General features: G+C 35.1%; 2 protein-coding genes across 2 annotated transcripts in view; one reads left to right on the top strand and one right to left on the bottom strand.

Moving 5' to 3' along the window:
* The window catches only part of LOC137389874 (uncharacterized), a 549220-nt gene that overhangs the window by 512520 nt on the left and 19046 nt on the right, over positions 1–17654 (top strand). The window lies entirely within an intron of this gene.
* The window catches only part of LOC137392140 (uncharacterized), a 74274-nt gene that overhangs the window by 55551 nt on the left and 1069 nt on the right, over positions 1–17654 (bottom strand). Inside the window, exons 2-3 of the mRNA XM_068078767.1 lie at positions 16325–16470; positions 14898–14960 (exon numbers count right to left, since the gene is read on the bottom strand). Of these exons, the coding sequence (XP_067934868.1) occupies positions 14898–14960; positions 16325–16470 (209 nt within the window). The remainder of the gene's footprint in view (positions 1–14897; positions 14961–16324; positions 16471–17654) is intronic.

Below are 17654 nucleotides of genomic sequence, written 5' to 3'. Positions count from 1 at the left end.
TATAATCAATCTCATAGAAACACTGAGAGCACCATCTATTGTTATAAGTATATAATCTATCTCATAGAAACACTGAAAGCACCACTTACTGTTATAAGTATATAACCCATCTCAAAGAAACACTGAGAGCACCACCTACTGTTATAAGTATATAATCAATCTCATAGAAACACTGAGAGCACCACCTATTGTTATAAGTATATAATCCATCTCATGGAAACACTGAGAGCACCACCTACTGTCATAAATATGTAGTCCATCTTATAGAAACACTGAGAGCACCACCTAATGTTATAAGTATATAATCTATCTCATAGAAACACTGAGAGCACCACCTACTGTTATAAGTATATAATCCATCTCATGGAAACACTGAGAGCACCACCTACTGTCATAAATATATAGTCCATCTTATAGAAACACTGAGAGCACCACCTAATGTTGTAAGTATATAATCTATCTCATAGAAACACTGAGAGCACCACCTACTGTTATAAGTATATAATCCATCTCATAGAAACACTGAGAGCACCACCTACCGTTATAAGTATATAACCCATCTCAAAGAAACACTGAGAGCACCACCTACTGTTATAAGTATATAATCAATCTCATAGAAACACTGAGAGCACCACCTACTGTTATAAGTATATAATCCATCTCATAAAAACACTGAGAGCACCACCTACTGTCATAAATATATAGTCCATCTTATAGAAACACTGAGAGCACCACCTAATGTTATAAGTATATAATCCATCTCATAGAAACACTGAGAGCCACACCTACTGTTATAAGTATATAATCCATCTCATAAAAACACTGAGAGCACCACCTACTGTCATAAATATATAGTCCATCTTATAGAAACACTGAGAGCACCACCTAATGTTATAAGTATATAATCCATCTGATAGAAACACTGAGAGCACCACCTACTGTTATAAGTATATAATCCATCTGATAGAAACACTGAGAGCACCACCTACTGTTATAAGTATATAATCCATCTCATAAAAACACTGAGAGCACCACCTACTGTCATAAATATATAGTCCATCTTATAGAAACACTGAGAGCACCACCTAATGTTATAAGTATATAATCCATCTCATAGAAACACTGAGAGCCACACCTACTGTTATAAGTATATAATCCATCTGATAGAAACACTGAGAGCACCACCTACCGTTATAAGTATATAATCCATCTCATAGAAACACTGAGAGCACCACCTACTGTTATAAGTATATAATTCATCTCATAGAAGCACTGAGAGCACCACCTACTGTTATAAGTATATAATCTATCTCATAGAAACAATGAGAGCACCACCTACTGTTATAAGTATATAATCCATCTCATGGAAACACTGAGAGCACCACCTACTGTCATAAATATATAGTCCATCTTATAGAAACACTGAGAGCACCACCTAATGTTATAAGTATATAATCTATCTCATAGAAACACTGAGAGCACCACCTACTGTTATAAGTATATAATCAATCTCATAGAAACACTGAGAGCACCATCTATTGTTATAAGTATATAATCTATCTCATAGAAACACTGAAAGCACCACTTACTGTTATAAGTATATAACCCATCTCAAAGAAACACTGAGAGCACCACCTACTGTTATAAGTATATAATCAATCTCATAGAAACACTGAGAGCACCATCTATTGTTATAAGTATATAATCTATCTCATAGAAACACTGAAAGCACCACTTACTGTTATAAGTATATAACCCATCTCAAAGAAACACTGAGAGCACCACCTACTGTTATAAGTATATAATCAATCTCATAGAAACACTGAGAGCACCACCTATTGTTATAAGTATATAATCCATCTCATGGAAACACTGAGAGCACCACCTACTGTCATAAATATGTAGTCCATCTTATAGAAACACTGAGAGCACCACCTAATGTTATAAGTATATAATCTATCTCATAGAAACACTGAGAGCACCACCTACTGTTATAAGTATATAATCCATCTCATAGAAACACTGAGAGCACCACCTACCGTTATAAGTATATAACCCATCTCAAAGAAGCACTGAGAGCACCACCTACTGTTATAAGTATATAATCAATCTCATAGAAACACTGAGAGCACCACCTATTGTTATAAGTATATAATCTATCTCATAGAAACACTGACAGCACCACCTAATGTTATAAGTATATAATCCATCTTATAGAAACACTGAGAGCACCACCTAATGTTATAAGTATATAATCTATCTCATAGAAACACTGAGAGCACCACCTACTGTTATAAGTATATAATCCATTTGATAGAAACACTGAGAGCACCACCTACTCTTATAAGTATATAATCCATATAATAGAAACACTGAGAGCACCACATAATGTTATAAGTATATAATCTATCTCATAGAAACACTGAGAGCACCACCTACTGTTATAAGTATATAATCCATCTCATGGAAACACTGAGAGCACCACCTACTGTCATAAATATATAGTCCATCTTATAGAAACACTGAGAGCACCACCTAATGTTATAAGTATATAATCTATCTCATAGAAACACTGAGAGCACCACCTACTGTTATAAGTATATAATCCATCTCATAGAAACACTGAGAGCACCACCTACCGTTATAAGTATATAACCCATCTCAAAGAAACACTGAGAGCACCACCTACTGTTATAAGTATATAATCAATCTCATAGAAACACTGAGAGCACCACCTACTGTTATAAGTATATAATCCATCTCATAAAAACACTGAGAGCACCACCTACTGTCATAAATATATAGTCCATCTTATAGAAACACTGAGAGCACCACCTAATGTTATAAGTATATAATCCATCTCATAGAAACACTGAGAGCCACACCTACTGTTATAAGTATATAATCCATCTCATAAAAACACTGAGAGCACCACCTACTGTCATAAATATATAGTCCATCTTATAGAAACACTGAGAGCACCACCTAATGTTATAAGTATATAATCCATCTGATAGAAACACTGAGAGCACCACCTACTGTTATAAGTATATAATCCATCTGATAGAAACACTGAGAGCACCACCTACTGTTATAAGTATATAATCCATCTCATAAAAACACTGAGAGCACCACCTACTGTCATAAATATATAGTCCATCTTATAGAAACACTGAGAGCACCACCTAATGTTATGAGTATATAATCCATCTCATAAAAACACTGAGAGCCACACCTACTGTTATAAGTATATAATCCATCTGATAGAAACACTGAGAGCACCACCTACCGTTATAAGTATATAATCCATCTCATAGAAACACTGAGAGCACCACCTACTGTTATAAGTATATAATTCATCTCATAGAAGCACTGAGAGCACCACCTACTGTTATAAGTATATAATCTATCTCATAGAAACACTGAGAGCACCACCTACTGTTATAAGTATATAATCCATCTGATAGAAACACTGAGAGCACCACCTACTGTTATAAGTATACAATCCATATCATAGAAGCACTGAAAGCACCACCTACTGTTATAAGTATATAATCCATATCATAGAAACACTGAGAGCACCACCTACTGTTATAAGTATACAATCCATATCATAGAAGCACTGTAAGCACCACCTACTGTTATAAGTATATAAACCATATCATAGAAACACTGAGAGCACCACCTACTGTTATAAGTATACAATCCATATCATAGAAGCACTGAAAGCACCACCTACTGTTATAAGTATATAATCCATATCATAGAAGCACTGAGAGCACCACCTACTGTTATAAGTATATAATCTATCTCATAGAAACACTGAGAGCACCACCTACTGTTATAAGTATATAATCCATCTGATAGAAACACTGAGAGCACCACCTACTGTTATAAGTATACAATCCATATCATAGAAGCACTGAGAGCACCACCTACTGTTATAAGTATATAATCTATCTCATAGAAACACTGAGAGCACCACCTACTGTCATAAATATATAGTCCATCTTATAGAAACACTGAGAGCACCACCTAATGTTATAAGTATATAATCTATCTCATAGAAACACTGAGATCACCACCTACTGTTATAAGTATATAATCCATCTCATGGAAACACTGAGAGCACCACCTACTGTCATAAATATGTAGTCCATCTTATAGAAACACTGAGAGCACCACCTAATGTTATAAGTATATAATCTATCTCATAGAAACACTGAGAGCACCACCTACTGTTATAAGTATATAATCCATCTCATAGAAACACTGAGAGCACCACCTACCGTTATAAGTATATAACCCATCTCAAAGAAACACTGAGAGCACCACCTACTGCTATAAGTATATAATCAATCTCATAGAAACAATGAGAGCACCATCTATTGTTATAAGTATATAATCTATCTCATAGAAACACTGAGAGCACCACTTACTGTTATAAGTATATAACCCATCTCAAAGAAACACTGAGAGCACCACCTACTGTTATAAGTATATAATCAATCTCATAGAAACACTGAGAGCACCACCTATTGTTATAAGTATATAATCCATCTCATGGAAACACTGAGAGCACCACCTACTGTCATAAATATGTAGTCCATCTTATAGAAACACTGAGAGCACCACCTATTGTTATAAGTATATAATCTATCTCATAGAAACACTGAGAGCACCACCTACTGTTATAAGTATATAATCCATCTCATAGAAACACTGAGAGCACCACCTACCGTTATAAGTATATAACCCATCTCAAAGAAACACTGAGAGCACCACCTACTGTTATAAGTATATAATCAATCTCATAGAAACACTGAGAGCACCACCTATTGTTATAAGTATATAATCTATCTCATAGAAACACTGAGAGCACCACCTACTGTTATAAGTATATAATCCATCTCATAGAAAGACTGAGAGCACCACCTACCGTTATAAGTATATAACCCATCTCAAAGAAACACTGAGAGCACCACCTACTGTTATAAGTATATAATCAATCTCATAGAAACAATGAGAGCACCATCTATTGTTATAAGTATATAATCTATCTCATAGAAACACTGAGAGCACCACTTACTGTTATAAGTATATAACCCATCTCAAAGAAACACTGAGAGCACCACCTACTGTTATAAGTATATAATCAATCTCATAGAAACACTGAGAGCACCACCTATTGTTATAAGTATATAATCCATCTCATGGAAACACTGAGAGCACCACCTACTGTCATAAATATGTAGTCCATCTTATAGAAACACTGAGAGCACCACCTAATGTTATAAGTATATAATCTATCTCATAGAAACACTGAGAGCACCACCTACTGTTATAAGTATATAATCCATCTCATAGAAACACTGAGAGCACCACCTACCGTTATAAGTATATAACCCATCTCAAAGAAACACTGAGAGCACCACCTACTGTTATAAGTATATAATCAATCTCATAGAAACACTGAGAGCACCACCTATTGTTATAAGTATATAATCTATCTCATAGAAACACTGAGAGCACCACTTACTGTTATAAGTATATAACCCATCTCATAGAAACACTGACAACACCACCTAATGTTATAAGTATATAATCCATCTTATAGAAACACTGAGAGCACCACCTAATGTTATAAGTATATAATCCATATCATAGAAGCACTGAGAGCACCACCCACTGTTATAAGTATATAATCTATCTCATAGAAACACTGAGAGCACCACCTACTGTTATAAGTATATAATCAATTTGATAGAAACACTGAGAGCACCACTTACTGTTATAAGTATATAATCCATCTCATAGAAACACTGACAGCACCACCTAATGTTATAAGTATATAATCCATATTATAGAAACACTGAGAGTACCACCTATTGTTATAAGTATATAATCCATCTGATAGAAACACTGAGAGCACCACCTACTGTTATAAGTATACAATCCATATCATAGAAGCACTGAAAGCACCACCTACTGTTATAAGTATATAATCCATCTGATAGAAACACTGAGAGCACCACCTACTGTGATAAGTATATAATCCATCTCATAGAAACACTGAGAGCACCACCTACCGTTATAAGTATGTAACCCATCTCAAAGAAACACTGAGAGCACCACCTACTGTTATAAGTATATAATCAATCTCACAGAAACACTGAGAGCACCACCTATTGTTATAAGTATATAATCTATCTCATAGAAACACTGAGAGCACCACTTACTGTTATAAATATATAATCCATCTCATAGAAACACTGACAGCACCACCTAATGTTATAAGTATATAATGTATCTTATAGAAACACTGAGAGCACCACCTAATGTTATAAGTATATAATCCATATCATAGAAGCACTGAGAGCACCACCCACTGTTATAAGTATATAATCTATCTCATAGAAACACTGAGAGCACCACCTACTGTTATAAGTATATAATCCATCTCATAGAAACACTGAGAGCACCACCTAATGTTATAAGTATATAATCCATCTCATAGAAACACTGACAGCACCACCTAATGTTATAAGTATATAATCCATATTATAGAAACACTGAGAGCACCACCTAATGTTATAAGTATATAATCTATCTCATAGAAACACTGAGAGCACCACCTACTGTTATAAGTATATAATCCATCTCATAAAAACACTGAGAGCACCACCTACTGTCATAAATATATAGTCCATCTTATAGAAACACTGAGAGCACCGCCTAATGTTATAAGTATATAATCCATCTCATAGAAACACTGAGAGCCACACCTACTGTTATAAGTATATAATCCATCTGATAGAAACACTGAGAGCACCACCTACCGTTATAAGTATACAATCCATATCATAGAAGCACTGAAAGCACCACCTACTGTTATAAGTATATAATCCATATCATAGAAGCACTGAAAGCACCACCTACTGTTATAAGTATATAATCTATCTCATAGAAACACTGAGAGCACCACCTACTGTTATAAGTATATAATCCATCTTATAAAAACACTGAGAGCACCACCTAATGTTATAAGTATATAATCCATATCATAGAAGCACTGAGAGCACCACCCACTGTTATAAGTATATAATCTATCTCATAGAAACACTGAGAGCACCACCTACTGTTATAAGTATATAATCCATCTCATAAAAACACTGAGAGCACCACCTACTGTCATAAATATATAGTCCATCTTATAGAAACACTGAGAGCACCACCTAATGTTATAAGTATATAATCCATCTCATAGAAACACTGAGAGCCACACCTACTGTTATAAGTATATAATCCATCTCATAAAAACACTGAGAGCACCACCTACTGTCATAAATATATAGTCCATCTTATAGAAACACTGAGAGCACCACCTAATGTTATAAGTATATAATCCATCTGATAGAAACACTGAGAGCACCACCTACTGTTATAAGTATATAATCCATCTGATAGAAACACTGAGAGCACCACCTACTGTTATAAGTATATAATCCATCTCATAAAAACACTGAGAGCACCACCTACTGTCATAAATATATAGTCCATCTTATAGAAACACTGAGAGCACCACCTAATGTTATAAGTATATAATCCATCTCATAGAAACACTGAGAGCCACACCTACTGTTATAAGTATATAATCCATCTGATAGAAACACTGAGAGCACCACCTACTGTTATAAGTATATAATCCATCTCATAGAAACACTGAGAGCACCACCTACTGTTATAAGTATATAATTCATCTCATAGAAGCACTGAGAGCACCACCTACTGTTATAAGTATATAATCTATCTCATAGAAACACTGAGAGCACCACCTACTGTTATAAGTATATAATCCATCTGATAGAAACACTGAGAGCACCACCTACTGTTATAAGTATACAATCCATATCATAGAAGCACTGAAAGCACCACCTACTGTTATAAGTATATAATCCATATCATAGAAACACTGAGAGCACCACCTACTGTTATAAGTATACAATCCATATCATAGAAGCACTGAAAGCACCACCTACTGTTATAAGTATATAATCCATATCATAGAAACACTGAGAGCACCACCTACTGTTATAAGTATACAATCCATATCATAGAAGCACTGAAAGCACCACCTACTGTTATAAGTATATAATCCATATCATAGAAGCACTGAGAGCACCACCTACTGTTATAAGTATATAATCTATCTCATAGAAACACTGAGAGCACCACCTACTGTTATAAGTATATAATCCATCTGATAGAAACACTGAGAGCACCACCTACTGTTATAAGTATACAATCCATATCATAGAAGCACTGAGAGCACCACCTACTGTTATAAGTATATAATCTATCTCATAGAAACACTGAGAGCACCACCTACTGTCATAAATATATAGTCCATCTTATAGAAACACTGAGAGCACCACCTAATGTTATAAGTATATAATCTATCTCATAGAAACACTGAGATCACCACCTACTGTTATAAGTATATAATCCATCTCATGGAAACACTGAGAGCACCACCTACTGTCATAAATATGTAGTCCATCTTATAGAAACACTGAGAGCACCACCTAATGTTATAAGTATATAACCCATCTCATAGAAACACTGACAACACCACCTAATGTTATAAGTATATAACCCATCTCAAAGAAACACTGAGAGCACCACCTACTGTTATAAGTATATAATCAATCTCATAGAAACACTGAGAGCACCATCTATTGTTATAAGTATATAATCTATCTCATAGAAACACTGAGAGCACCATTTACTGTTATAAGTATATAACCCATCTCAAAGAAACACTGAGAGCACCACCTACTGTTATAAGTATATAATCAATCTCATAGAAACACTGAGAGCACCACCTATTGTTATAAGTATATAATCCATCTCATGGAAACACTGAGAGCACCACCTACTGTCATAAATATGTATTCCATCTTATAGAAACACTGAGAGCACCACCTAATGTTATAAGTATATAATCTATCTCATAGAAACACTGAGAGCACCACCTACTGTTATAAGTATATAATCCATCTCATAGAAACACTGAGAGCACCACCTACCGTTATAAGTATATAACCCATCTCAAAGAAACACTGAGAGCACCACCTACTGTTATAAGTATATAATCAATCTCATAGAAACACTGAGAGCACCACCTATTGTTATAAGAATATAATCTATCTCATAGAAACACTGAGAGCACCACTTACTGTTATAAGTATATGACCCATCTCATAGAAACACTGACAACACCACCTAATGTTATAAGTATATAATCCATCTTATAGAAACACTGAGAGCACCACCTACTGTTATAAGTATATAATCCATATAATAGAAACACTGAGAGCACCACATAATGTTATAAGTATATAATCTATCTCATAGAAACACTGAGAGCACCACCTACTGTTATAAGTATATAATCCATCTCATGGAAACACTGAGAGCACCACCTACTGTCATAAATATATAGTCCATCTTATAGAAACACTGAGAGCACCACCTAATGTTATAAGTATATAATCTATCTCATAGAAACACTGAGAGCACCACCTACTGTTATAAGTATATAATCTATCTCATAGAAACACTGAGAGCACCACCTAATGTTATAAGTATATAATCTATCTCATAGAAACACTGAGAGCACCACCTACTGTTATAAGTATATAATCCATCTCATAGAAACACTGAGAGCACCACCTACCGTTATAAGTATATAACCCATCTCAAAGAAACACTGAGAGCACCACCTACTGTTATAAGTATATAATCAATCTCATAGAAACACTGAGAGCACCACCTATTGTTATAAGTATATAATCTATCTCATAGAGACACTGAGAGCACCACCTACTGTTATAAGTATATAATCCATCTCATAGAAACACTGAGAGCACCACCTACCGTTATAAGTATATAACCCATCTCAAAGAAACACTGAGAGCACCACCTACTGTTATAAGTATATAATCAATCTCATAGAAACAATGAGAGCACCATCTATTGTTATAAGTATATAATCTATCTCATAGAAACACTGAGAGCACCACTTACTGTTATAAGTATATAACCCATCTCAAAGAAACACTGAGAGCACCACCTACTGTTATAAGTATATAATCAATCTCATAGAAACACTGAGAGCACCACCTACTGTCATAAATATATAGTCCATCTTATAGAAACACTGAGAGCACCACCTAATGTTATAAGTATATAATCAATCTCACAGAAACACTGAGAGCACCACCTATTGTTATAAGTATATAATCTATCTCATAGAAACACTGAGAGCACCACTTACTGTTATAAGTATATAATCCATCTCATAGAAACACTGACAGCACCACCTACCGTTATAAGTATATAACCCATCTCAAAGAAACACTGAGAGCACCACCTACTGTTATAAGTATATAACCCATCTGATAGAAACACTGAGAGCACCACCTACTGTTATAAGTATATAATCCATCTGATAGAAACACTGAGAGCACCACCTACTGTTATAAGTATACAATCCATATCATAGAAGCACTGACAGCACCACCTACTGTTATAAGTATATAATCTATCTCATAGAAACACTGAGAGCACCACCTACTGTCATAAATATATAGTCCATCTTATAGAAACACTGAGAGCACCACCTAATGTTATAAGTATATAATCTATCTCATAGAAACACTGAGATCACCACCTACTGTTATAAGTATATAATCTATCTCATAGAAACACTGAGAGCACCACCTACTGTTATAAGTATATAATCCATCTGATAGAAACACTGAGAGCACCACCTACTGTTATAAGTATACAATCCATATCATAGAAGCACTGAGAGCACCACCTACTGTTATAAGTATATAATCTATCTCATAGAAACACTGAGAGCACCACCTACTGTCATAAATATATAGTCCATCTTATAGAAACACTGAGAGCACCACTTACTGTTATAAGTATACAATCCATATCATAGAAGCACTGAGAGCACCACCTACTGTTATAAGTATATAATCTATCTCATAGAAACACTGAGAGCACCACCTACTGTCATAAATATATAGTCCATCTTATAGAAACACTGAGAGCACCACCTAATGTTATAAGTATATAATCTATCTCATAGAAACACTGAGATCACCACCTACTGTTATAAGTATATAATCCATCTCATGGAAACGCTGAGAGCACCACCTACTGTCATAAATATGTAGTCCATCTTATAGAAACACTGAGAGCACCACCTAATGTTATAAGTATATAACCCATCTCATAGAAACACTGACAACACCACCTAATGTTATAAGTATATAACCCATCTCAAAGAAACACTGAGAGCACCACCTACTGTTATAAGTATACAATCCATATCATAGAAGCACTGAAAGCACCACCTACTGTTATAAGTATATAATCCATATCATAGAAACACTGAGAGCACCACCTACTGTTATAAGTATACAATCCATATCATAGAAGCACTGAAAGCACCACCTACTGTTATAAGTATATAATCCATATCATAGAAACACTGAGAGCACCACCTACTGTTATAAGTATACAATCCATATCATAGAAGCACTGAAAGCACCACCTACTGTTATAAGTATATAATCCATATCATAGAAGCACTGAGAGCACCACCTACTGTTATAAGTATATAATCTATCTCATAGAAACACTGAGAGCACCACCTACTGTTATAAGTATATAATCCATCTGATAGAAACACTGAGAGCACCACCTACTGTTATAAGTATACAATCCATATCATAGAAGCACTGAGAGCACCACCTACTGTTATAAGTATATAATCTATCTCATAGAAACACTGAGAGCACCACCTACTGTCATAAATATATAGTCCATCTTATAGAAACACTGAGAGCACCACCTAATGTTATAAGTATATAATCTATCTCATAGAAACACTGAGAGCACCACCTACTGTTATAAGTATACAATCCATATCATAGAAGCACTGAAAGCACCACCTACTGTTATAAGTATATAATCCATATCATAGAAACACTGAGAGCACCACCTACTGTTATAAGTATACAATCCATATCATAGAAGCACTGAAAGCACCACCTACTGTTATAAGTATATAATCCATATCATAGAAACACTGAGAGCACCACCTACTGTTATAAGTATACAATCCATATCATAGAAGCACTGAAAGCACCACCTACTGTTATAAGTATATAATCCATATCATAGAAACACTGAGAGCACCACCTACTGTTATAAGTATACAATCCATATCATAGAAGCACTGAAAGCACCACCTACTGTTATAAGTATATAATCCATATCATAGAAGCACTGAGAGCACCACCTACTGTTATAAGTATATAATCTATCTCATAGAAACACTGAGAGCACCACCTACCGTCATAAATATATAGTCCATCTTATAGAAACACTGAGAGCACCACCTAATGTTATAAGTATATAATCTATCTCATAGAAACACTGAGATCACCACCTACTGTTATAAGTATATAATCCATCTCATGGAAACACTGAGAGCACCACCTACTGTCATAAATATATAGTCCATCTTATAGAAACACTGAGAGCACCACCTAATGTTATAAGTATATAATCCATCTCATAGAAACACTGAGAGCCACACCTACTGTTATAAGTATATAATCCATCTGATAGAAACACTGAGAGCACCACCTACCGTTATAAGTATACAATCCATATCATAGAAGCACTGAAAGCACCACCTACTGTTATAAGTATATAATCCATATCATAGAAGCACTGAAAGCACCACCTACTGTTATAAGTATATAATCTATCTCATAGAAACACTGAGAGCACCACCTACTGTTATAAGTATATAATCCATCTTATAGAAACACTGAGAGCACCACCTAATGTTATAAGTATATAATCCATATCATAGAAGCACTGAGAGCACCACCCACTGTTATAAGTATATAATCTATCTCATAGAAACACTGAGAGCACCACCTACTGTTATAAGTATATAATCCATCTCATAAAAACACTGAGAGCACCACCTACTGTCATAAATATATAGTCCATCTTATAGAAACACTGAGAGCACCACCTAATGTTATAAGTATATAATCCATCTCATAGAAACACTGAGAGCCACACCTACTGTTATAAGTATATAATCCATCTCATAAAAACACTGAGAGCACCACCTACTGTCATAAATATATAGTCCATCTTATAGAAACACTGAGAGCACCACCTAATGTTATAAGTATATAATCCATCCGATAGAAACACTGAGAGCACCACCTACTGTTATAAGTATATAATCCATCTGATAGAAACACTGAGAGCACCACCTACTGTTATAAGTATATAATCCATCTCATAAAAACACTGAGAGCACCACCTACTGTCATAAATATATAGTCCATCTTATAGAAACACTGAGAGCACCACCTAATGTTATAAGTATATAATCCATCTCATAGAAACACTGAGAGCACCACCTAATGTTATAAGTATATAATCCATATCATAGAAACACTGAGAGCACCACCTACTGTTATAAGTATATAACACCCATCTCATAGAAACACTGAGAGCACGACCTAATGTTATAAGTATATAACCCATCTCATAGAAACACTGAGAGCGCCACCTAATGTTATAAGTATATAATCCATCTGATAGAAACACTGAGAGCACCACCTACTGTTATAAGTATATAATCCATCTCATAGAAACACTGAGAGCACCACCTAATGTACAAGGAATCAATCGCTTGTGAGTAATAAACTATCACAAAGTATTCACTGCAGAAAACGAGGGCAAAAACAAGTGGATGAATTTGACCAACCAGAGCATGATAAATGAACTACTACTGTATATAAAATGAGGGCAATCAGCATCTTATTAGTACCTTATATTTAGAAAATGCATTTAAAAACTGTGCTTCACAAATCTTTCATTGTTTTTTATCAAAAAGAAATGAATGATGAAAGTTAAAGTCGACTAGGAACCGAGTGAATTTCTACAATGAACTAATTCTTGTTGATGTATGATAATATATTTATAAAGAGAAAGGAGAGCAGTTAGTGTTAAGTGATAACGATCCAATATGATGAAGAAATAACCTTTGACTCATTATGATAAAGACTTGACCTTTGACTCATTATGATAAAGACTTGACCTTAGACTCATCATGATAAAGACTTGACCTTAGACTCATAATGATAAATACTTGACCTTAGACTCATTATCATAAATACTTGACCTTAGACTCATTATCGTAAAGCCTTGACCTTAAGACTCATTATGATAAGCCTTGACCTTAGACTCACTATCATAAAGACTTGACTTTAGACTCATTATCATAAACAATTGACCTTGGACTCACTATCATAAAGACTTGACCTTTGACTCATTATGATAAAGACTTGACCTTAGACTCATCATGATAAAGACTTGACCTTAGACTCATAATGATAAATACTTGACCTTAGACTCATTATCATAAATACTTGACCTTAGACTCATTATCGTAAAGCCTTGACCTTAAGACTCATTATGATAAGCCTTGACCTTAGACTCACTATCATAAAGACTTGACTTTAGACTCATTATCATAAACAATTGACCTTGGACTCAGTATCATAAAGACTTGACCTTGAACTCATTATCATAACGACGCGCCCTCATATTGTATTACCTTTTTGAAAAAACATTTTGATAGAAAGTAGAAACAGGGAATATAAAGGCAAAAGGAAGTACGAAATGTTTAAGCCATCTGCCACCCAGATGGCAACATTTGGAGGCGATCAACTGGTAATGCTGGTAACACAGTGCATAACAAGTCATATTATACTCACCTACAGCATGGCCAGAGATGCACACAACATGTTCAGAAGATTCCAGAAGCTTCACAACATCATCTATATATAATGGAAAACCACTCATTAGTGATAGCAGAATAGGACACAATGTCCATTACACACAACACACATGTGCTTCATACAGCATTAGAATGCATACGGAAAGTTTACAGTTCAAAAATGGTTGTAACTAAGACAACAATGCAGAGAGTAACAACTTTGGTTAACCTTCGAACAAATACAGCTAGCAAAGGTAGAGAAAGCAGCAGTGCTGGCAATGTCTAGAGAACAACTTGGCAATGAATTATAATGCACTCAGTCATTGAGTGTACCACTGGTTTACCACTGGTACTGAGATATACCGCTTCATCACTGATTGTACCAGTAATCAATTGATACAATCTTATTGAACTAATGAAGTTAGAAGTACCACTTTATCACTAGTGGTACATCTCAGTACCACTTTATTATTAATACAATCAGTGATGAAGTGGGAATCTCAGTACCACCTCATCACTGGTACAATCAGTAATGAGGAGGTACATCTCCATACCACTTCATTACTGGTACAATCAGTAATGAGGTGATACATCTCAGTACTGCTTTACCACAGATTGTACCAGTGATGAAGTGGTACATGTCAGTACCACTTTATCATTGATACAGTCAGTGATGAGGTGGTACATCTCAGTACCACCTCATCACTGGTACAATCAGTGGTAAAGCGGTACTGAGATGTACCACTTCATCACTGTTTGTATCAATGATATAGTGGTACTGACACGTACCACTAGTGATAAAGTGGTACTTATGACTTCATTAGTTCATTTTAGTTTTGATCGTTTAGTTTGCCTGAATTATGATGATAAGTACCCTGGAAGTCTAGCGTACCATGAAAGATCATCAATAAATAGTATTTTGGTCAACCTGCGTCTATATTACTTCTGTTCACTTTTTCTGCGATCTGCGATAAAGCACAAACAATATTTTGAAACCTTTCTTCTGTAGTGGCGGTCAAATAGAGATGTCGTTCAAATAGAGAGTATATACATAATTATATACATAATTATTTTGCAATAGCAGAAGATGGTCGATTAGCGGAAGTGTTAGAGTGTCCATCGACTACACAGCAAGTTATTAAATCGATTACTACAGAAAGCATTATTTTATAGTAACATTTAACCCTGGCTTCGGGCAGACAGACTGACACGGCTCTTATCATTGTAAAAAAGATTAGAATGTGATATCCAATAGAGTAGTCTTCTATTCATCTTCTAGAATATTCTAGAATGCTGCTGTCCTTTATGTCAGGCTGTGCAAGCCAAAGGTTATATTAAAATGACTAGAAACTAAACAAGAATGAGAATCATACAACTTGTAACTTCATATATAATTCAGCAGTGGGTAAGATGACTTGGGCTAACTTTTAGCATTAGTTCTACCAATATCTTGAGTTGAGAAGGGTTCTTGAAGCTGGTGGGAACTCATCTGGAAGAGCTGCAGCTTTGAGTGCCCAAACAATAGAGTAATAACATCAGGAAACTCTAGACAAGGTATGTGCAACATCAGCCTGTAATACATATGATGATTCAACTAAAGTTACTACTGCCTCCGAATGTCCTTGGGCAGGGAGTACCACATAATAGCTCATAGAAAAGTAACAGATGAATTAATAATAACACCAAGATAAACCGATTTGCAAAGGAATCAGAAAGTGTGGAAGACTGTCTTAAACATAGGAATTTGTAGCACGAACAAAATATAATGTCTATGAATGACAATCAGGACAGACGTAAAGTAAGTAATCTATCCTACTTTATGGCTTCAAGTCTGGCGGCTTTGCTGAATCATTGTTTTTCCATGACCTTGATTTGTATACGCATATACTGTAACGCACTGTGTTTTCTCCCTGCTAAGGCACGAAAATGGCGGTGCCACAGCAATGAGCTGGTTGATGTCGTCAATAAAAATAAAATTCCAGTAACAGCTGAGATCAAATTTAACTATTGAATGCGATTTGACAATCTCACAATTTTACAGAGATTTTTTTATAAGCCATTTTCGTCATTTTGCTATCCGGATGCTGATTGGCTCAAATTTTTTAGCTTTTACTTAATTTCTTTGATTTTCACTACACTCATATTTCGAAGTTGCATTCTCATTTGTCACTAGAGAATATCGTTACTACATATAACATACTATAGATGTATGCCACAGGTAAACGGTTACACATATAGTGATTTCAAAAGGTCAGAAATCTGTTTATGTTCCCAAGTATTACAACTATGGTTGGTAGGTCAAAAGAATCTATTTTCTATTTCATGGAAATTTCGATTTCACGGGTGGGTCAGTAACTTAATCTTGCAAAGCAGGAGGGATTACTGTACTCTGTGTACTTATTACTGTGTCAATACAAGTGCAGATGAAATACAAAGGAGCTTTCAAAGTAAATGTATCTATAAACTAGTTATAGTTAGAAGTTGAACAGGGACTCTAAAGACCCATGCACACTATCACTCAAATCAATGTTTAGCCACATGATGGACTGCAATGATTAGCTGTTTTGACATCATCACCAATGATAAGGTGTACCCACACACTAGAGCAATTAGCTGTAGGTGACTGCTAACCAACAATCAATAGAAGTTGTGAAATTGCATTCCTGATATCAGGAGGGGGCCCTTTTCATCTTTTTAATTATCTGATTATGTAATTCATCACCAGCATAGTTCTTCACCATGCATGCAATATGAA

Source organism: Watersipora subatra, chromosome 3 (genome assembly GCF_963576615.1).
Source record: "Watersipora subatra chromosome 3, tzWatSuba1.1, whole genome shotgun sequence".
In the NCBI taxonomy this organism is placed as follows: Eukaryota; Metazoa; Bryozoa; class Gymnolaemata; order Cheilostomatida; family Watersiporidae; genus Watersipora; species Watersipora subatra.
Note: the sequence above shows the minus strand (reverse complement) of the source record. Positions and strands in the feature narration are given on the sequence as shown.